Source organism: Zeus faber (genome assembly GCF_960531495.2).
Source record: "Zeus faber genome assembly, chromosome: 10".
NCBI lineage: Eukaryota > Metazoa > Chordata > Actinopteri > Zeiformes > Zeidae > Zeus > Zeus faber.
The window spans coordinates 5,662,374-5,684,530 of record NC_137199.1 but is presented as its reverse complement, the minus strand read 5'-3'; the positions used below and the strand labels follow the sequence as shown (position 1 = coordinate 5,684,530).

Genomic DNA, 22,157 nt, shown 5'->3' with positions numbered 1-22,157 from the left:
GGGGGGGGGCGAAACACGGAGATAAGTAAAGCCAACCAAAAAAAACAAAAAAACCCCAACATAGAATAATGTCAACATGTGACTGTGAAGATGGCTTAAAATGGGGGGGGGGGGGGGTCTCTCCCGTCTCTCTTTTGGGTCAGGTAGAGGGGGGAGAAAAGAAGAAGAAGGAAAAAAGAAAAGTTCACTAAACCAGTTCTAAGCCCTTATCTCGACTCCGAGGGAGAGAGAGAGAGAGAGGGAGGGAGAGAGAGAGAGAGAGGGGGGAGAGAGAGAGGGGGAGAGAGAGGGAGGGGGAGAGAGAGAGGGAGAGAGAGAGAGGGGGAGAGAGAGGGAGGAGGGAGAGAGAGGGAGGGGGAGAGAGAGAGGGAGAGAGAGAGAGGGGGAGAGAGAGGGAGGAGGGAGAGAGAGAGAGAGAGAGAGGGGGAGAGAGAGGGAGGAGGGAGAGAGAGGGAGGGGGAGAGAGAGAGGAGAGAGAGAGAGGGGGAGAGAGAGGGAGGAGGAGAGAGAGAGGGAGGAGGAGAGAGAGGGGGAGAGAGAGAGAGGGAGAACGGGCGGTGAAGGCGAGCGGCGCGGAGGGGCAACGTTTGACGGGCGTGAGCGTCAACCAATGAGGAGGCGGCTCCGAGCTTCGGCGGACGCGTCCGAGCGTCTGTTAGGAGGGAGGGAGCGAGGGAGGGAGGGAGGGAGGGAGGGAGGGAGGGAGGGGGGTAGTGGGGAGGCGCGTTGCGGAAAAAGCAAATAGTTGAGTGCGCGTATTTCAGAGGAGAGTACCGACGGAGGTAGAGAGAGAGAGAGAGAGAGAAAGGGAGGAAAAATGGGGAGAAGTCACCAGCAGCTGATACATTTAGGCATTTAGGAATTTATTTTTACGAAAAAGGGGGGAAAAGAAACGCAACTACTGAAGTCGTGTGTTTGGATTATGTTTTCTTCCCTTTTCTCTTTTTGTCGGTTCCTTTGGTTCTTTTTTTACTTAAAAAAAAAATAAATAAAAATAACTAGTGCGCGCTGCGCTTTCGTCGGAATGCGCGTCGCTGGAGCCTCTACGGTGCGCGTCTGAGAGCAGAGCCGGTGTGTGTGTGTGTGTGAGGGGGGGGGTTAGAAATCAAAGCTACACGGGACCACCATGCATCTCTTTTGACGGGACTACTTAAAGACGGATCTTTGTGTGTGTGTGTGTGTGTGTGTGTGTGTTTTATATACATTTATGCCTTATACGTTTTTTTTGAGACTTTGGAGACTGGAGACTTTTTTTTCCACCTCCAATGAAAATGTGATGGGAACGGACGCTTTCTCAACTCCAAGAGGATAACGAGGTATAATAATAATAATATTAATATTATTATTATTATTATTTTCTTCTCCGAAGTGCACTTGTGGTGGTGTGTTTTTTTGCGGCGATGATCGCGCTCCTGCTCGCCGCGCTGTGCCTGGCGGACGGAGCGCTGGCGCAGATCCGCTACTCCGTGCCGGAGGAGGCGGACCACGGCACGCTGGTGGGCAACATCGCCGAGGACCTGGGGCTGGACCTCACCAAGCTGGCCGCCCGCCGCTTCCAGGTGGTTCCCGGGTCCCGCACGCCGCACCTGGACGTGGACCTCGAGAGCGGCGCGCTGTTCGTGGGCGAGAAGATCGACCGGGAGCGCGTTTGCAGACAGAGCGCCAGCTGCCAGCTCCACATGGAGGTGTTCCTGGAGGACCCGCTGGAGCTGTTCCGCGTGGAGATCGAGGTGGTGGACATCAACGACAACCCGCCGAGCTTCCCGGAGCCCGACGTCACCGTGGAGATCTCCGAGAGCGCCACGCCGGGCACCCGCTTCCCACTGGAGAGCGCCTTCGATCCGGACGTGGGCTCCAACGCGCTGCGCACGTACGACATCACCGCCAACGGCTACTTCCACCTGGACGTGCAGACGCAGAGCGACGGAAACAAGTTCGCGGAGCTGGTGCTGGAGAAGTCGCTGGACCGGGAGCAGCAGGCGGCGCATCGGTACGTGTTGACTGCCGTGGACGGCGGGCAGCCTCCGCGCACTGGCACCGCCTTGCTGGTGGTGAAGGTGCTGGACTCAAACGACAACGTGCCCGTGTTCGACCAGACCGTGTACGCGGTGGACCTGCCGGAGAACGCGCCGGCGGGCACCCTGGTGATCCAGCTGAACGCCACTGACATGGACGAGGGTCCGAACGGTGAGATCGTGTACTCGTTCAGCAACCACATCTCCGGCCGCGTCAAGGAGCTGTTCTCAGTGGATGCGCGCACTGGGCGCGTCGAAGTGCGCGGCGAGGTGGACTTCGAGGAGAGCGGCCTGTACCAGATCTTCGTACAGGCTAAGGACCTGGGTCCGAACGCCGTGCCGGCTCACTGCAAGGTGCTGGTCAAGGTGTCGGACGCCAACGACAATGCGCCGGAGATCACCTTCAGCACCGTGACCGAGTCGGTGAGCGAGAAGGCGGCGCCCGGCACGGTCATCGCGCTGCTCAGCGTGACGGACCGGGACGCGGAGGAGAACGGCCAGGTCCACGTGGAGATCCTCGGCGACGTGCCTTTCAAGTTGAAATCCTCCTTTCGGAATTATTACACCATCGTCACTGACGGGCCGCTGAACAGGGAGCAGGCTGACTCCTACTCTTTGACCGTGGTAGCACGGGATAAAGGCACGCCCTCTCTGGCCACCAGTAAGTCCATCAAAGTGCAGGTGTCGGATGAGAACGACAATGCGCCGACATTTACGCAGTTGATTTATGATGTGTATGTGACGGAGAATAATGTCCCAGGGGCTTATATTCACGCTGTCACCGCCCTGGACCCAGACATGGGGCAGAACGCTCTCATAAGCTATTCCATACTTGAGTGTGACATTCAGGGCATGTCAGTGAAAACCTACGTGTCCATCAACGAGGAGACGGGCTACCTCTACGCCCTCAGGTCTTTTGACTACGAACAGCTGAAGGACTTCACCTTCATGGTCCAGGCAAAAGACGCCGGCACCCCCGAGCTCTCCTCCAACGCCACGGTGAAAGTCATCGTGGTGGACCAGAACGATAACGTCCCCCTGGTGCTGGGCCCGGTGGGGAAGAACGGCACGGCCAAGGAGCCCCTACCCCGCTCGGCCGAGCCGGGCTACCTGGTCGCCCGGATCGTGGCTATGGACGGCGACGACGGCGAGAACGCCCGGCTGTCCTACAGCATCCAGCGGGGCAACGAGAATGGCATGTTCCGCATGGACTGGCGGACGGGCGAGCTGCGGACCGCCCGCCGGGTGTCGGCCAAGCGGGACCCCAACCAGCTGTACGACCTGCTGATCGAGGTCAGGGACCATGGGCAGCCTCCCCTCTCGTCCAGCACCAGCGTCCAGGTGCTGCTGGTGGACAGCGTGGCGGAAGGCCGGGGCGCGGGCGAGAGAGGCACCGCCAAGGCCAAAGAAGGCACCCTGGACCTCACCCTCATCCTCATCATCGCCCTGGGCTCCGTCTCCTTCATCTTCCTCCTGGCCATGATTGTGCTGGCTGTGCGCTGCCAGAAAGACAAAAAGCTCAGCATCTACACCTGCCTGGCCAGTGACTGCTGCCTGAGCTGCAGCTCCTGCTGCTCGCGGCAGGGACGCGCCCGCAAGAAGAAGCTCAGCAAGTCCGATATAATGCTGGTGCAGAGTGCGGTAAACGTCAGCGGGGCCAGCACGGCCCAGGTGCCCGTGGAGGAGTCGGGGAGTTTCAGCTCCCACCACCAAAACCAGAACTATTGCTACCAGGTATGTCTGACTCCAGAGTCTGCCAAAACCGACCTCATGTTCCTCAAGCCGTGTAGTCCGTCTAGGAGCGCAGACACCGATCACAATCCGTGTGGGGCCATAGTCACAGGGTACACAGACCAGCAGCCCGACATCATATCAAACGGCAGCATTTTATCGCACGAGGTAAGAGTCCCTCTCTAAAAAAATAAAAAATAAAATAAAAAATACAAAAGAAAAAAAACACAATAACTTCCTCGCTCCATTCAAATCCCCCAGCATGTTAAACCCTACCTCCCATGCAACATAGTCGCTCTACCTCTTTCTCTACGGCATGCCTGCCCGTTGCCCTTGCATTAATGCGCTCCTTGGCTGCTGTCATTTAGCGTTAAAGGAAAAAGCCACTGCATTCCCTTTTTTTAAATCTTTTTGTTTTGTTTTGGCTTCTGCTGTTTTCCGGAACAGCCTTGGAGAAAAACATGATTATTAGGCTACCGGTAGCTGACATCCGGCCTTTGCCCCCCTCCCCCCGCCCAGGGATGTCAGTAGCAGAACAGCAACGATTGCATGTCATGTATGTTTAGCTGCAAAGTGTTGATATCCCTTTTACATAACACAGTGGATTATTTGCAATGAGCGTACTTAAATGAAGGTAATGTATGTTTCTGTTGCCGACTGTATGTGGTGTTTTTCACCCTGTATGTGTGGCAACTTGTGTGGGCGACTGTCTGTGTGTCTGTGTGTGTGTGTGTGCAAGCCTTTTCCCTGTTGGGAGAACAGCAGTCACATTAAGCATACTGGTCACGATGCTGTTGAGTCGCACTAGAACAATGATGCGTCCATTGCTGTGCCAGCAAGAATAGGTGCGCCATTTCAATTTTTACGGCCAGGCCACATATCCATCTGTAAGGCACACTTCCCCCTGTCATGATCATTGATCATGAGTCATAATCATTTCATACTTAACGTCTAATGTGGCGTGTTGTGTGTTGCATCGTTCCTGGCCCAGCAGATTGACTTTTGTTGTTTTTGTCGTTGTTGTTGTTGTTGCTATGATATCACGTTGCGTAAGGCTGGAAGCAGCCCACTAACCCAAGGATGCCTCCGACTTCTCTTTCCAGACCAAACACCAGCGAGCGGAACTCAGCTACCTAGTTGACCGACCGCGGCGCGTCAACAGGTACGTATGAGACAGGCGGGGAAGGAAAAAGAGAGGGGGGGGGGGGTGGTATCCTCCATGCGAGTCTCTCAACTGTTTTTCCCTCGCTACCAAATTGTCCCTGAAAAAATCCCACCAATCCCCAAAAGCATAACACATAATGGCCATTTCAAACAGCAATAAAGTTGTGAGAAGAGAAGGAGAGAGAGCGAGAGAGATGGGGTAACGGGGGGGGGTTGAATAAGCCCTTTTTTTGATTGGTTGTTCCCTTTGTTTCAGCTCGGCCTTCCAGGAGGCTGACCTGGTCAGCTCCAAAGACAGCGGGCATGGAGACAGCGAGCAGGGGGATAGTGACCACGACGCCACCAATCGAGGGCACTCCTCTGGTAAGCACCCACTGTGTGTGTGTGTGTGTGTGTGTGTGTGTGTGTGTGTGTGTGTGTGTGTTCGTCCAACGTGGCAATCGACGTACCGCCTGTCCCTTTTCGGCGTCCAGAGTGGTTTAGAATAGGAGAATACTGTTCACTTTGTGAATGTTCAGTTGACACTTATTTACGGCTCAGGCTTTACCGACAGCTGCGTCTAGAGTTTATCGCGTTGCTGCGCAAAATTCCGTCATTTGAGTATTGTTTACTTCTTTTTTTCTTTCTTTTTTAATGTTAACTTTAAATGTATGGTTTGATAGCTGACATATAAAACAATTATTTTGTTGCAATTGTATGTTCTTGAAATGAATGATAAAATATTTTTCAGTATTTTGTCATATTGTCAAGAATTATCGTTATGGTAGAAATACCCTGATATATTGTATTAGCATTTTAGGGCAATATTGCCCACCCCCAGCTTAAGATACAATTAATTGTTCTTTAATTTTGTGCCCGGCCTTTTGAAAATTAAACTTGTTTCATCCGCGGTCAATGGGTTTCCTCAAAATTCTACCTAGCGATAGGGAGGGCCGCCGTTCGATGTCGGCCAAAGAAAATGTCATGCCCACGCCGCCGTTGTTTGTAAACACACCCGTGGCGCTAATGAGGACCTCGCCTCCGGGCCTGGGTCCGCTGCGTGGACACGGAGGCCACTCGACAGAACGTGACATGTTCTTTAATGGGACGCACCCCTCCCCCTCCCCCTCCCACCACCGGGAACAGGCAGCTCATTCATTTATCCGTCCGCTCACTTGTTAATTCGGCTACGTCCCTGATAAATCCCACCCACCCCCCCCTTCCCTAACCGCATTCCTCCGAACCTATTCCCGTTCTTTTATCCTCCATTTTTAAAAGGCCGCCCCCTATCCAAGCTTTCAATACAATAGCCCCCCACCCGCCTCCTCCTGTGTTTTTGGAGTTATGAATGCGTGTTCTGTGCGTCTTCCGACATTTATTCAGCCGGCGTTTTCTCCGTGGCTCTGACCCCCCCCCCCCCCCCCCCATAGACACACACACACACACACACACACACACACACACACACACACATACACACACACACACACACACACACGCACACACACAAACCCATAGGGCCATCCCTGGCTTCATGTTCTCTGCGTTGCGTCTAACTTTCATTACTGTCAGAAGTGTTGTTGCCATTGGGGCTCGCTCGCTCTGTCTGTCTGTCTGTCTGTCTGTCTGTCTGTCTGACTGTCTGTCTCTCTTTTTCATCTGCCATAACATGAGGTCACCGTCGCATTTTGCTGGAACAGCGCCAAGGCTCTGGAGTTCATATTCTTGTGGCACGGGGCGGGGGTCTGGTTGTCGGGATCCTTAACGTCCTGGTGCGTGAGCTCGGGCGGCCACTCTGCCGTCGACTTTGAACGCCCTTGGCGCGGGCGGCGCGGGGGTGATACAGTTGCATTGTCGCAGAGTCACAACTGTGGCAGCGTTGGTTGTTCTCCAAACAAGATTATTTGTCGCGTGTAAAGTCTTTGTTTGACGAGGCTAATTGATCGTCCCCGGCTTAGCCCGGGCTTTATCCCCACCCTCCGTGCGCTAATTGAGTTTGGCGGCATCCGGCGTGTGTACCTGAACCAACTCGTGTTTGTTAAAAGTTTTGGGAAAAAAACAAAAGGCAAATCTTAAGCAAACACGTGTTTCCATTACAGTGGCTGTTATCCTGTACGCCTGCTGGCGGGAGATAAACGCCGCTCTGAACCGGCAGCGCCGCCGTTAACCAGGAGTATGAAAGTGTTATGATCAATACTCCTACACTAAGTGTTACTGTGTTTGGAGCTTCCCTCCTACACCGCGATAGGTTTTAATTGCGTGGCAATCTTGGACAACGAGGAGGGAATCTGAAGATGAAAGGATGTTTTGATAATCATATTGGGGAACTTTGATGAATTTTGATGATAGTTGCGCTATCATTTGTCCTCCCTAGCTCCAGTTTATTTTAGTGTTAATCACCTGCAAGATGAATGTGAGCTGTCCTTCCAGTCCTGTTGGTCGCCAACGAGACACTGGCTCTGGTGAGCCGAGGACGACGCCGTCCGCGGCGATGGCTGGAGTGTACGTACGTTTTATGCCAATCCCGCGGAATTTCACCCGATTACGCCTTTAATCGATAACAGTGGTCTCATGGGATGTCCCGGGCTTTTCGGAAAAGTTGCGTAGCCGAATCAAGAATACTTCTCAGTGGTCATCAGTCAGCGAGTCGAGTCCGGTCGGGTTCATCGACCTTTCACCCTCACACACACACACACACACACACACACACACACACACACACACACACACACACACACACAAATCCCTCCTTAAGCCTGCGGTTCACGTTATCGCCGTGGTAACAGCCCACTGATCAGTAATTCATTTTTCAGACCTCTGCATAGCAATTACCAAATGAAGGTTATTATGGCGACGTGGCGTTGGCCCTGCTCGAGAGCCGTGCCGAATCCTAAAGACGAGACGCCTCTCACCCAAGTCAGGACAAGCGCCTTAGCTTTTTGTCTCCCTCTCTTGTCGTTGACTTCCCCGCGTCCATCCGCGTGTTGACAGGGGACCCTCACGATTGACGCTGGCCCGGAAAACCCCTTGATCAAAGAGAGGGCACGAGAGAGAGACAGAGAGAGAGAGAGAGAGCAACCTGGTATCCCAGCGACAATGTGTTTTTCAACCGCTGGTTTTCATTCCAGGAGAACGTCTTCATTCGCCAACCCAACCCCACCCCCACCCCCCACCCCGCGCGGCAATTGTCAAAAAATAATGTCAAGTCATGTCTTGGTGATGTCATGATCTGGGGCAAAAAAAAGAGGAAAAAAAAAAGATGCATTTGGGAGAGAGAGAGAGAGAGAGAGAGACTGTCTTATCTCAGCGACTCTAAATGCCGCGGTCCTCGTTCCCATCTTAGAATCAAACAGAGCCTCCATTTTGTTCCTTCAGCCCCCCCCCCCCACCAGCAACACTGTTTTGTTTTTTTTCGCGGCCGTCGAGCTCGAAGCCAGGCTGCTCAGCGGTCGCTCCGTACGATGTTTTTGAATTTATTTTTTATTCTAACTCCGGGTTTTTTATTCGGCTTCTCCCGCTCGGTTTAACCCCGACCCCTTGGCTCGCCGCTGTAATAAAGCCGTTTCCCTTTCGCCCGTGTTAAAACATAATGTGATGGGGTATTTATGGTGTGTTGGTTAATATTTAATAAGAAGCCCCCCCTCACCCTCTTGTCGGGACTACCTGGCACTTTTCCAAGCTGTTAGTGACGGTGGGCCAAATTAATCCACTTTGTAACAAAGCAAATTCCCCCTTTGCTGACTGCTACAGACACACACACACACACACACACACACACACACACATACACACATACAAGCATGTATTGGCAGGTGCACGCCCACACACAAACACACACGCACATGCACGGACACACTGCTTACTTGGGCAGCATTGGTTTTAGCTACCCCTAATCACCCTGTATATGCTGGGGGGCTTGAGGGGGGATTAAGAACAGATAGCCCTTGCAGGACAGTTCAGATACGACGACAGCTCAGACACACACACACACACACACACACACACACACACACACACACACACACACACACACAGACAACCAAACAAACAGATTAGAATTTTTTGAGAAAAAAAACGGTGCGCCCACACCAAACGCGGCCTTTTCCAGCCGGAACAAGCGTGGAGAACCAACAGGAAAGGCCCCTCATTGGCTCCCCTTTGGCGGAGCGAGAAAAAAAAAAAAATCTTCCCCGTCCCCCCCCCCCGCCGCCGCCGCCGCCGCTGAATTTCCGCACAAAAGATAAACCATTAAAACATTCGGCGGGGGCCCTGGAAACAATGGCGGTGCGTGACAGGACGGGGAAACGCGGCAGCCAGGCATCCAAACTGGTTGAGCGGAGTCTACCTGACGGCATTCATCCGGGACAATGGCGCTCAAAAGCCTGTTTTCCACAAAAGATCTGGGAAAAGAAACGGAGAAAAAAGGAGATCGGATAGCAGGAGTTTGTCCAAGCGCCGTGGCGACGGTTGCTGTGTTTTACGGTAAACTGCCTTGTTTAACCAGTCGATGTTTGATTGAAACCATGCTACACTCTGCATGGATGAGCAAGGACGCACACAAATAAACGGTCTTTTCCTCCTCTATCTCCTTGACCCTTGACCTGGTTTTCCCGCAGGTGGGTCGGCTCGACGGAGCAGACGCCTGGTCAGTCGGCAAACGAGTCAGTCAGTCAGAAAGCCACCGACTTATTAATTCGCTTGATCAGCCGACCGGCCTGTCAGTCATACAGTCAGTCGGCCGTGCTTGACGGACGGGCTATCGCGTTACTCAGACGGGCAGCCTGTCAGGGAAGATTAGCATTTTGCTCTCGTTTCGCTCGCGGTTTTGTTGGACAGCTCACACGGAAGCACCACAGTCAACCCACCGCCATCGCCGGGCTGTGGGGTTCACACTCTTCCCATTGTTCAAACCCGCCCCCCCCCCGGATGACGACAGGACTTGTTCAATGGAGCGGATCTTCGTGAAGGCGCAGTTTTGGGCGGCGAGCGGGAGAGGGTCGCCGGCTGATCGTCTGCAGCGCGTCAACGTCAGCGCGCCTGTCCTCAAGAACGGAGGGGCCCCGGCTGGAAACAGTCGGGCTCCTCTGAAGGCTGTTTTTTTTTTTTTTTGCTTTGGAAAATCCCTTTCTTCGGGTAAAATAATGGCAAATCAGTCAAGGCAATTTGGAGATGACCTTCTTTCATACACACATTTTCATACATTCGATCCGTCGCACCTTCAATTCTAGGTTATAGACGCTTGGAGTGACCTTTACATTTTGCCTCAAAGACGTTCTGGTAAAGTCTACACCCCGCTCCTCGCCGACCAGGGTGTCGTTGCTAACAGCCGAGGAAGGATTTGTCGTCTATTAATCGCCGATGTTAATATATTAATTATGCATCTCGTATGCGTCTCTCTGCACACGTGCTTTGCTTTAATCACTTAAAAATTCATTAGTCGTATAACCCGGATAAGTGCACTTCAAACCGTAGACAGATGATTAAACATTAACTCTGGAGAGAGAGATGGCCGCCGAACTCGAGGTCAGAATAACTTGGCGTCCCGAGGAAGGTTGTTGGCGAACGCCCGGGATGTGCCGGCATGCGCGGGCACGGTGCAGGGGGAGTGCTTCTCGCTATCTGCCTGGATGACTGTTTATTGGGTGATAAGATGTGACCTAACGTCCCTGAAATGTTGGAAAGGGAGCCTCATCGGAGCAACTACGGCTTTTTCTGGATGCCAGACTGAGCATTCGAATGTAGTTCAGTGTGACTACATGATGGATAGACGCATAGACAGACAGACAGCCAGATCGATAGACAGACAGACAGACAGACAGACAGACAGACATAGATAGAGCGTACAAAGACCATTTTTTTCTCGTCACTATACTCTGTTATCGCTCGGCTCGTCTCTCGCCATCTACTCAAGAAAGCTGCATGTTGAAAAGTCTCTGAACCAGACATGAATCGCTGCTCTCCAACAATCCATCGCTTTCCCCGCGGGTGTATCTGTGTGTGTGTGTGTGTGTGTGTATATCTGTGTGTGTGTGTGTGTGTGTTTGTGTGTGTGTTTTTGCAAGAGGAGCGAGGGTTTACGTAACAAAGGTACGAAGGCCGCTTTGATACGGAGCCCGGCCTGGAAGCCGAGACCGAGAGCACCCCCGACGTCTGGAGTTGGAGCGCACATCACGAGGACCCCCCCCCCACGTGCACACCCCCTCCACGTGCACGCCCCCACCACGCCCAACTCCTAGATTGGGAACCCCCTGTAGGGCTGTCAACATTGGCCAAAAACATCTCGTTTGAATATTCCTCCTGAAAATACATAACTTTGAATATATTTGAACATCTATGAAAAATGTTGAATGTTACGATTTGACCGACTCTCGCGTTGCGTTATTGGGCGTCCACAAGTGTATACAACGGAACACATCACTACTACATGTACAATTTACCATCCACAATTTTGCCGTTCACTGACCATAAACCGAGACAGACGGCGGAGGACGACGGACGGAGCAGCAGAGCGCACGGACAAAGTTCATTCAGTTGCACTAACAAAGAGGATGTATGTGGACGTTTTTTTAACATTTTAATTTTAATAAGCCTATCTCTTTTCGAATTTTCATCTTTCGAATTCGAACGGCATCTCTTTTTTTTTTTTACAATTCCAATAGCACTCTAATATTGAACCGTCGTCGGACAGCACTTCCCTGCCCGGATCAGGAGTAATTAACCTCTCTGTCTCCACCTTTCTGCTCTTGCCCCCGTAGGCGCGGACCTGTTCTCCAACTGCACGGAGGAGTGCAAGGCCCTGGGCCACTCGGACCGCTGCTGGATGCCCACCTTCGTGGCCTCGGACGGGCGCCAGGGCCCCGACTACCGCAGCAACCTCCACGTGCCCGGCATGGACTCGGTCCCGGACACAGAGGTATTGTTTGAGAGCGCCGAGCCCGCGGCCGACAGGTCATTCTCCACCTTTGGCAAGGAGACGCCCCTCAGTCATCAACACCTCCACCACCACCAAAACCACCACCACCACCAAAACCATCACCATCACAACCACCACCACCACCACCACCCCGCCCAGGGCTCGCTAGAGAGGAAAGAGTTGGAGGCATTTCTGCCTAGCGCCCGGGCGCCTTATAACCCGGCTTATTTGAGTGAGTATCTGCCTTTGCTTCCCACCCCCTGTTCTCCTCTGATCTGACCATTTCCTACACGCCCATATATATACCTAATGTATACTGTATATATATATATATATATATATATATATTCAAATTTTAATTCAGCCCTTTCAACCCTCCAACTGTCAAAGCAAACTCTTCCCTCTTTCTCAAGCCTCTACCTGCCATCATCTCTCGCCCCTCCGCCCCCCACTCCGGCGATCTTATCTGACCCATCACCCCACCCCACCACCACTCCCCCTGTTTCAATTCACCCCCACCCACCTCCACCACCCCTTCCAACCAAACACTGGGCCAAATGAAATGTGCCCCGAAAGCTTGTTTGCGGTCTGCGGGGCTGTTTCGACCCGTCCAAACAGAAAGAAACCCAACAAAGTGGCTCCTTTATTAAAGGAGACGGCGGGAAATGAAAAAGGGGCCGGTTCCTATTTGTGCGTGTTTTTTTTTTTGTTTGTTTTTTAAGCTGTGATTCAAACGTCTGATTCCGCATTGTTCCTTGCGCCGAGAAAAGACGGTGTTTTTTTGGGGTTTTTTTTTAAACCCAGTCTTTCGGATTATTGAGGGGAACACAAAAAGGGGTAGAAGGCACATTTCCCAAGGAATTACTGTTGCTAAACTCCGTCATTGCGAGGCCACAGAGAGATGCATCCTCAATCACTGCAATTTGGCGATAACGCTCAATTATATTTCTGTCAAGTGCCGCCTGAAGAGGCCCCTTCTCTTTCTAACTCGCTGCCGTTTAAAAACCGCAGCGTGCAGTAAAACTTTTTTTTTGTGTTTTCCTTTTGTAATTAATGCTCATTTGGTTTCTGTTTTTTTATGTTTTTTGGTTTTTTTTAAGCCCATTGCATACAATTTTCATTTGTTTTCTTGTGTCGGTTCCCCCTCCCCAAAAAAGGGGGTTTGTTGACGTTGGTAGGGGGGAGTTGGCTCCATTATAAACCTTGATAAGGCCTATTAACTGGACCCCTCCCCCCACACACACACACACACACACACACACACACAATCACACACACACACACACACACACACACACACACACACACACACACACACACACACACACACACACACACACACACAATCACACACACACACACACACACACCCTTGCCCTAACCAAACTGGATCATCACCCCCCTTCTTGTATGTTAATGGCCCTTGGGGGGGGGGTTAAGGGATAGCCAAGACGCTCCCGTAAACCCCCCTAATCTGATATAAATTGGCCGTAGAGAGACAGAGACCTCCTTTGTAGAAGATTGACAGCGATGGAGGGACGGAGGGAGGGTGGGGTCAGGGAGGGGGGTGGTGGGCGAGGGGGGTGGCTGAGGTTGGTGGGGTCATCGGGAGGGGGGTGGGTGTTGTCTGGGAGAATGCCCGGGGAGGGGTCTCATTTATGGAGCGTTGGATGGATGGATTTGCAGGTTAATAGAATTTTATCAAAATAATTTACAAGAAAGCATCATTGAAATTATGGTAGGTGCAGATTTTTTCGTTGTTATTTTTTATTTTATATAATTCAAGGCGTGGTTTTTTTTATCAAGTATTTCATGTTTTTTAGTTGTTTTTTTATTCAATCATTTTCATACAAAAAAACTGAAAAAACTAAAACTAAAAAAAAAAGTTTTTTAATCGTTAAATTGTATTATTATTACTATATTATTATTATTATTATTATTATTATTATTATTTTATTATTATTATTATTATTATTATTATTATTATTATTATTATTATTATTATTATTATTTTATTATTATTATTATTATTATTATTATTATTATTATTATTATTGGTTCTCTTTATTTTTATTTACTTTTTAGTATATATTTCTATTTTTAAATATATATATTTTATTAGAATTATTTTGTAATTATACATCTTGGAAACAATATTGAGTGTCTGTGCTGACATTCCAACTCAGCTCCTTTTGACCATAACGGCAATTTCCTTTTTTATTTTTAATATATATATTTTTAACTCTAGATGTGATTTGGAATTCTTATAGATCAAAACTGATATAAAATCAAAATGGTCACATGCATTGGTGTGTGAGTGTGTGTGTGTGTGTGTGTGTGTGTGTGTGTGTGTGTGTGTGTGTGTGTGTGTGTGTGTGTGTGTGTGTGTGTGTGTGTGTGTGTGTGTGTGTATAATTAATTTACTTACCAATTCCACCTCACATGCATGGTGAGAGAATGGCCTGACCTGTTGCCAAAACTCTGGCTCGATGCCATTTTGTGGCATGGGAAGGTTAGGTTTAGGGTTCGGGTGGGGCTCCCAAAAAACTGGTTGATGGGGAGACGGAGGGTAGCTGTAATGGGTGGGGGTGAAGTTGGAGGGATCCCATTTGTCTCACCTATCCTAGATGGCCCCATTTGTGCCCCCCCACCCCCTACCCTTTTGTTGACGTCCTACATAAATTGGCCCACGCCATATTCGCTCCATTCCCACATTCTTGCATCCCAGCCCCCCAAAAAACACACACAAACACACGCACGCACACACACACACACACACACACACACAAACACATACACACACCCCTCCACTGCTGATTATCCATGAGCAATTTCACAGAGAGAATTGGGAGAAAGGGAGAGAGAGACTTCCTCGACCTGTGTTGCGTGCTTGAACGCCCATTCTTACACCATTTTCACACCAAAATTAGCCGTTAAAAATCGGCCATTGACATCTTCCCCATTGCCAGGAGAAATGCCCTTTCTTTCTTGTGCGTCCAACGTCATGGACACGCCGGAAAAGGGGCCTGTCATGGTTCCAGTGTGATTGGGAACAAAACAGTAGAGGAGACAGCAACTTAAATAAAAGACATAAAACTGCAAAACCTGGGAAAAAAAAAAAATCAGCCGTTCAAAAGAACCGGATCGTTGGCGAAGGGCCCAGCACGACGGTAGAAGCAGCGTGGAGCACCGGCAGCCCGGACACTCCACGTGGCCGGTGCGCACGCCGGTCCTTCGGCGGCAGGGAGCGGGGACCGGCTCGGGGCGGTGACGGAGCGGCGTGGGGGGGTACTGCGTGTGTACTGCGTCAGTCGGTGCATTGGATCATTTCATTTCCCATTTAAAATCCAAAATCAAAATCAGAAGTGATTGACTTTTTTTTGCCGTATGGGGGGCGTTCTCCGCTGGGCTCCCCACGGTGCGGCCCCCACTCCCACAGCGTTTCACGGCCCCCCATACGGCAAAAAAAGTCAATAACTTCTGATTTTGATTTTGGATTTTAAATGGGAAATGAAATGATCCAATGCACCGACTGACGCAGTACACTGATTCCGTATATTCCTGTCTATTGGCCAAAACTGGTGACAAATGGCAGATGTCAGAGGGTGTTACCGGGTTTCTGGCACAGTGGAAAAGGGGAATAAGTGTCTCCTGCCCCCTTTCTTCTTCGGTGTCTCTCTCTCTCTCTCTCTCTCTCTCTCTGGAGGAACTAACTTGCCCTCTCGACTGATCCGCTTGTTTTTGTCCCCCTCCCCAGCGAGGAAAAGGGTTTGCTAGCTCCTTCCGCGTGGACATCCCGGAGACGGCGTGACTTTGCACAATCACCAGACCCCAGTGACGAAGCGAGGGAGGCTGGACGCAAATCAAGAAATGGAGGGAAAAGAAAAAAAAAACACGGCGCTGAAGAAGAAGAAGAAGAAGGAGGAGGAGGAGGAGGAGGAGGCGGAGGAGGAAGAAAAATCATGTGCATCGTCGTTTCGGGTTGTTTTTATTTTCGACTCACCCACGCGCCACACGCACACACACACATACACACACACTCACACACACACACACACACACACACACACACGTGAAGCTACACTGGCACTAAGCATAAAAAGACAAGACAAGAAGAAAAAAAAAAGGACGAAATGGCAAAAGAAGCAAGGACATAACAAGACAAATCAAATGAATCCAATCGAAGAAAAATATATATACTTTTAAAGTAAAAAAAAAATAAAATAAACTTTTTACACGAACCGCCAAAATGAGGAATGTTCTGGAATTCTCGTTTAAGCCCCTTTCTTTGGAACACTGCCAAGCTTTGGACGCAAAAACTCGCCCTTTTTTTTTTTTTTTTATGGAGATAGACGAATGGGATGGAGGGATGGGGGGGGTGGATGGATAGCCTTACGCCGGGACCCCCCCTTCCCCCTTCCCCCTTCCCCCACGCTTTCTTCCTTTCACCACTCTCAGCAGGACTGAGAAAACACTGACTTGGGGGGAAGGAGCTGACAGAGGATGAGAGAGGAGGGAGAAAGAGAGCGAGGGAGACAGAGAGAGAGAGAAAGGGGACACAATCCCACTCCCTCCTTCTCCTCCTTCGTCCTCCGATCTGCCTGCTTGTGTGTGTGTGTGTGTGTGTGTGGGTGTGTGTGTGTGTGTGTGTGTGTGTGTGTGTGTGTGTGTGTGTGTGTGGGTGTGTGTGTGTGTCTGTTTACACGTCTTAGAGGACAATCGGGGACATGACATGAGGATGGATTTTTTTTAAACGGGGAGGAGGAGGGGGAAGAAAATAAAACACACACACACACACACACACACACACACACACACGGAAAAGCGAAGCCACTGAGCCCTTTCGGCATTTCCCATCCGGACGGACAGCCGGATAGAGGGATTGACGGACGGACGGACGGACGGACGGACGGACGCCGACTCGTTGTACAGGAGGATCTGTGTGCATTTTATTTTCGAAATGCAGTATCACTTTTAGAAACTCAAACTGTTCTCTTTTTCTATTTCGTTTGTGCGGTCCAAGGTGTCTCTCTTTCTCTCTCTCTCTCTCCCTTCTGATTCTACTTTGAGAAAAGGAAAAAAATACCCTTGTGAAACAAAACATTTTTTTATTATAATTTTTATGATATTTTTCTTTTTTACTGTTTCTTTTGGATGGGGGGTGGGGGGGGGTTGTGTTTGGTGACTCCTCCCCCAGCCCGCCCCCCGCCACCACAGTGTTCACCCTTCCCCGGCCAAATGTAGTTTCTATCATGTGTGAGAAGTGTTTACTGTACTATTTTAAGAGCTTTCAAAAATGAATATTAAAACTCTATATCTAAAAAAAAAAAAAAAAAAAAAAATCGATCTATATTTACTCGTTCTGAAGGCGTGAGTTTTCTTTTCCATGTGGTGGGGTTATTTCTTTTTTTAATTTTGTAATACTTTATTCCCCTAATGGAGGGAGGGCTTATTTTTCGTTGTTTATTTATTTGAAATATCTTTTTTTTCCTTCTTCCAAGCAAGCTCTTCGCTTTCAAAGCGCTCGGACACGATGGCCTTATTTTATTTTATATTATTTTCTTACATAAAGCCAAGTTTGTCTTGGCAAGTTTTCTTTTTTCAACTTTTGGAGGAGTATCCGAAAAATCGTGTCTTATGAGTCAACGAGAAATGGTGATGCTTTTTTTATTTTCATTTTTAAGACCAAAATGCCCATGTTAATGGTAATTTATGTGTCAGTGTAAAACCACAACTATGGGGGTCCGTTTTTTTTTCTTCCTTTTTTAAAAGACGATGCCACGGTGGCCCAAATACAGAAGTGGTGTATAATGAAACGCAGCCGACGACCCGCTATACACACATACTCTCACACACCAACACACAAATACGCCGACAATAAAACAGAAAAAAATAGTCCTTGGATGGTCTCATGTGGTTTATTCAATGTATCGGATTCCCGTAGAACTCACATTTCCCTGAACATTGTAATAATTATGTCTGCGTTAAAATCTACGGGTTTATCATGTTTTGTTTTGTTTTGCTCGCTGCTTGAGCACTGTTGACATATTGGTGGATAAATTCGTACTGATTAACATGCAGGGTCTGGCAACCCACCCGTATGTCCTAGTTTGTAAATTAATAACATTTTTGATGGGGGAAATAGGGGGCGGGGGTAACTGGTATAAGCTGGGATAAGTTCCACTCCCCCTCTAATGACCCTCCCCAGGGTGCCTCCCCACTTCCCCCAAAATCTGCCCCTAAAAAATGGATGGAAGGATGAATGGATATGGACATAAATGCTTTTTGTTCTTCATGGAAGTTCTACTTTTGCACTGCAGTAATTGGAATAGAGGGGTGAGCAACATTTGCTGCAGGCCGAGACCTAACGCCGACTTGGCAGAGGGTTTTCATTTTTATTTTTTTTGGAATCAAAGCAAAGGGGACGAAAGCAACTCAGGAGCCAGTTATTTTTCCGTCTGTGAGGCGGCAGAGTTTGGAGATCCCTCCAAATAACTGAGCGAAAACACCGACTCTATGTCGAGAGTACTAACGTTATGTGATGGTTAACACTCGGATAGTCCGGTGCTGTTTAGTCAACTCAGAGTGGGCAGGCTGTGATTGACGGTTGAATCTTCATACACTACATCTACGACTACTTTGTCAACTAAACATCCCTAAATGTCCTTAAATCCTTGGCATTCGGATGCAATTTGCTCGGGTAACCACCCTCCCACATGCTTAAACTAACCTTAACCTAAACTTCACCATCTCTAAGCTGAAACCGAAACTTGACCATCTCTAACCTAGACCTCACCAAACACCTCTAACCTTATCCCTTAAACAAACTATTTATAAACTCATACCTAAATTTCACCATTTCTAACTTCACACGTAGAATTAAGAATCTCGAACCTAATCCCTACGTAGGTAACCGTCTCTTACCACCATTGACCGGAAAGTTAAGTATTGACATTGATCCAAAAAGTCAACTAACAGTAGTTGAGTGTTGAGTGCCGGACTCTCCAAACGATCATCGCACTGCCGTCGCCCTCAACGCAAAACGTGTGCGCGGCAACGTCCACAACGTGGAACAGCTGACGATTGTCACTCGTCACCGGAAAAAAAAAAAAAAATACACAAAAATAATGTGAATTCCGAAATAAGACCCCCCGCGGCGTGTCCGCTCTCTGACGTTGACACACGCCGGGGTAATCCACTCGGTCGTTCTTTTTTTGCGGCGCCGCGTGTAGATTCGGCGGATGTATCCCGCCGCGCGGCGAACGCCCCGTTTGAAGTCGGGCGCGGGGGAGCCTGTAAGCCAAGGTAGATTACGGGTGTTTGCAGATGGCGATAAAAAAAAAAAAAACAACCAAACACCAAACACCAAACACCGCCGCGTTCAGCTGCCGCACCCGTAAACCGCCCCTTAATCCCGCTTAATCTCCCGGCACATTCTGAATATTCATTTATCTGCTCATCCGCTCATCAGCAAGAGTGTTTGTCGCCGCGATGTATCGCAAACAAATAGAGGTTTATGACAGCCGGTTTATTTTGTCTATCCTTTTTGGCGTTGAATACGAGAGAGGAGGTTCCCCGCCCCCGACACTTTTGTGGCGGCGGTAATGAGGACGGGGGCGATCGGGGCAGAGCAGTTTAGAGATCGGGTACAAAAGTTTGATCGGGCGGGCGTACAATCCTATCCGTTTTCTTTTTAAATGGGGGGCTATTATGCTTGACCTACAGCTCGCCGCTAATCTCCGTCACAAACGGCCAAAGTTTTAATTTGTTTCGGCGTGCGCGCCGGGGCTTCCGAGAAGAGGAGCAAAAAAAAGAAAAAGAAAGATAATTTAGGTAATTATAATTGAAGTGGAGAAAGGAGAGGAGGAAAATGTCGAATGCTCAAAGAGAAGAAGCGGAGGGGCTTTGACGAGAGGCGGGGAGAGCGAGAGAGGATTTCACATTTGGGGGAGGGATGGCAGGCGGATTTGAGAAAAGTACAGTAACCTGGAGAAAACCCCTCCCATCCCCCGACGGGAAGAAATATAAAGGCTTTGAAGACTGTGTGTGTGTGTGTGTGTGTGTGTGTGTGTGTGTGTGCGTGCGTTCGTCCGCGCTCGCCGATAGCAAGGTTCCAAAGTCGTTTCGCTTCACAAAAGGCGACAAGCGGATTAGAAGCGACCACTTTTATACGTCAGTTGTTCACAATGGCCCTCCACGGCGGCCGCCTGGGCGAGAGCTTCTTCCTGACCCTGAAACGTGAAGGTCCATTACTGAGACGCTAAATCTGAGTGAATGACTGACTTTGGAAAGAACATGGAAGAACGTGGAAGAACGTGGAAGAACGTGGAAGAACGGGCCACCCGCTTGGGTCGCCTTTGTACTTGTGCAGCCCCGATTTGGGCTTCTTCAGGAGACTCTCCGACATTTTGGCCTCACGTCCTCAAGGTGTTTGGGGGTCGGGAGCTCCCCCGCCCGTCAGAGGGGACCTCGGAGGGCCCGGCAGCATCACAAACGGTCCCGGAGACGAGGGCCATGATAACGCGTTGTATAACTGAAACCACCCCGGACTCGATTTGATTTGATCCGAAACGACCGTCTCAGCCGCCGGCTACGTCACCCGTCAGAAAGAGAGAGAGAGAGAGAGAGAGAGGTGTTCGCAGCGCGATACAACCCGTCTGCAGGTCCCTGAAAAATGTCTCCAGACCGCCTCAAGGCAAACGGGGCCCCGAGCTCTATGGACAAGTTGTTTATTCACTCGACTAACGATTCATTCTTTCCCGTTCTTCATACATCCACCACTTTTCCCGTCACGAGGGCTGATGAGACAGAAGCTGTTGATTCTCTCTCCCTCTCGCTCTGTCCATTCAATTGAAAGAGCTTTATTGGCAAGTGCAACACACGCCATCGACTGTACTTGAAGTAGTATCGCTGTCCCTTTGTCTCTCTCGTCTCTTCCCCTCGTCTCTTCCCCTCGTCTCTTCTTTTCCCTCCGTCGTCTGTGAAAGGCGGCGACAGAATTGGAGGAGGGGATGAGGGTGGGGCCTCGGGGGCCCTTGTGCTCATCATCATTTATGCTGTGTGATTCATGTATGTATGACAATGGGCCCATATATTCTTACATGATCACGGTCCCTTTCATGCATATTTCATACACACGTGACACTTATATGAATTATAAATATATGCATTATGCATTCAAAGGCGACCGGATATTCTTTCTACGTTTTTTTATTTGCCACGAGTAATGTGCGTCAGAAATCTGTTCCAAAGCGGCTGTGATGGTATCGACGTTGTGGGTTCAGATATGAATCGTGTTCTGGGCTTGATGCTGTGAGTGACCCCCCCAGATAAGCTTGTTGTTGTTACATTAGCCAGGCTGTGTTTGGAAATGGCTGGAATCGATCGTCCTATTCAAGTGGTAATCCATGACGTCGTCAGCATGGGTCGATTTACCCAGAGTTCCATGCGAAAAGGCAACATTTTGGTTTTTCCGGGTTTACCCTCCCGCCACTTCCCTCTCTTGAAAGCATTTCCCGATGGTTTGATTTGTTGTTTTCTTGAGGTGTTCCGCGCCCTATCCGTGCATTCTTGGAATGGCGGACCCCGCTAGCAACAATGGAAACAGTGTGTGGAGAGAGCATGCACACAACGCAAATACATGAAACGGCTTGTTTCTTAGTGCCAAGAATGAAACACGGGATATTTCTTTTAACAAAATAATCTCAAGGATTACCGCTTTAAAATTTAAGGTCAACGCCTTGCAACGCATTGTTACGACGACAAATTCCCAGTCGAGGCTCTGAGCTGTCTTTTATCGACAAAAATACCCACAAAACCCGACAAGAAAATAGCGTAACCCTTCATATTCCTTTCTAAAGAACAGATTTTGAGCAATAACACTGCCTTGAATCTGCACTTTTTTTATTTATTTTTTTGTAACTTGTACATTTATTAATTATTAGCAATATAAAAGTCTGTGTAAGCAAATTTTTGCATTTTTGTTTTTCAATCGGACTTAATATGGGACCTAACATAGGGGGCAAACCATAATACAGTGCATTGTGGCTTGAAAACGGATGTTGACACTTGTGTTCCCACTGTTCTTACAGTATTTGGTTGGAAAACGCATTTATAATCTTTCTGCACTGAAAAAAATCATTTTTTTAACTTTTTTTTTTCTTTTTTGTTTCCACTTGTTTTACTTGTAGGTTGATCCAATCACTGATTTTCTTCTCTTCCATGGTAACAGCGTGAATCACAAACACAAAAAGCAATAATGCAAATGTCAGCGAAAAACCTGGAAATTAAAATGGTGTAGACAGCTGTTCAAAGTCATCGTACTGCCATTGCGATCCTAGCTTTCGTTATTATGA

The 22,157-nt window shown here is 49.2% G+C and overlaps 1 protein-coding gene across 2 annotated transcripts; it reads left to right on the top strand.

Moving 5' to 3' along the window:
• Positions 1–1,400: 1,400 nt before the first annotated feature.
• On the top strand, positions 1,401–15,757 carry pcdh10b (protocadherin 10b; the record flags this gene model as incomplete). Of its 2 annotated transcripts, none has more annotated exons than XM_080007848.1 (5): positions 1,401–3,914; positions 4,850–4,908; positions 5,167–5,273; positions 11,645–12,034; positions 15,560–15,757. In XM_080007848.1, 5 exons carry the CDS (start codon positions 1,401–1,403, stop codon positions 15,577–15,579), a joined length of 3,090 nt encoding a protein of 1,029 aa, XP_079863974.1. The 2 variants fall into 2 exon arrangements, with proteins under 2 accessions (XP_079863974.1, XP_079863975.1); XM_080007849.1 differs by having other exon boundaries at positions 11,645–11,802; positions 15,560–15,613.
• Between the last annotated feature and the right edge of the window lie 6,400 nt (positions 15,758–22,157).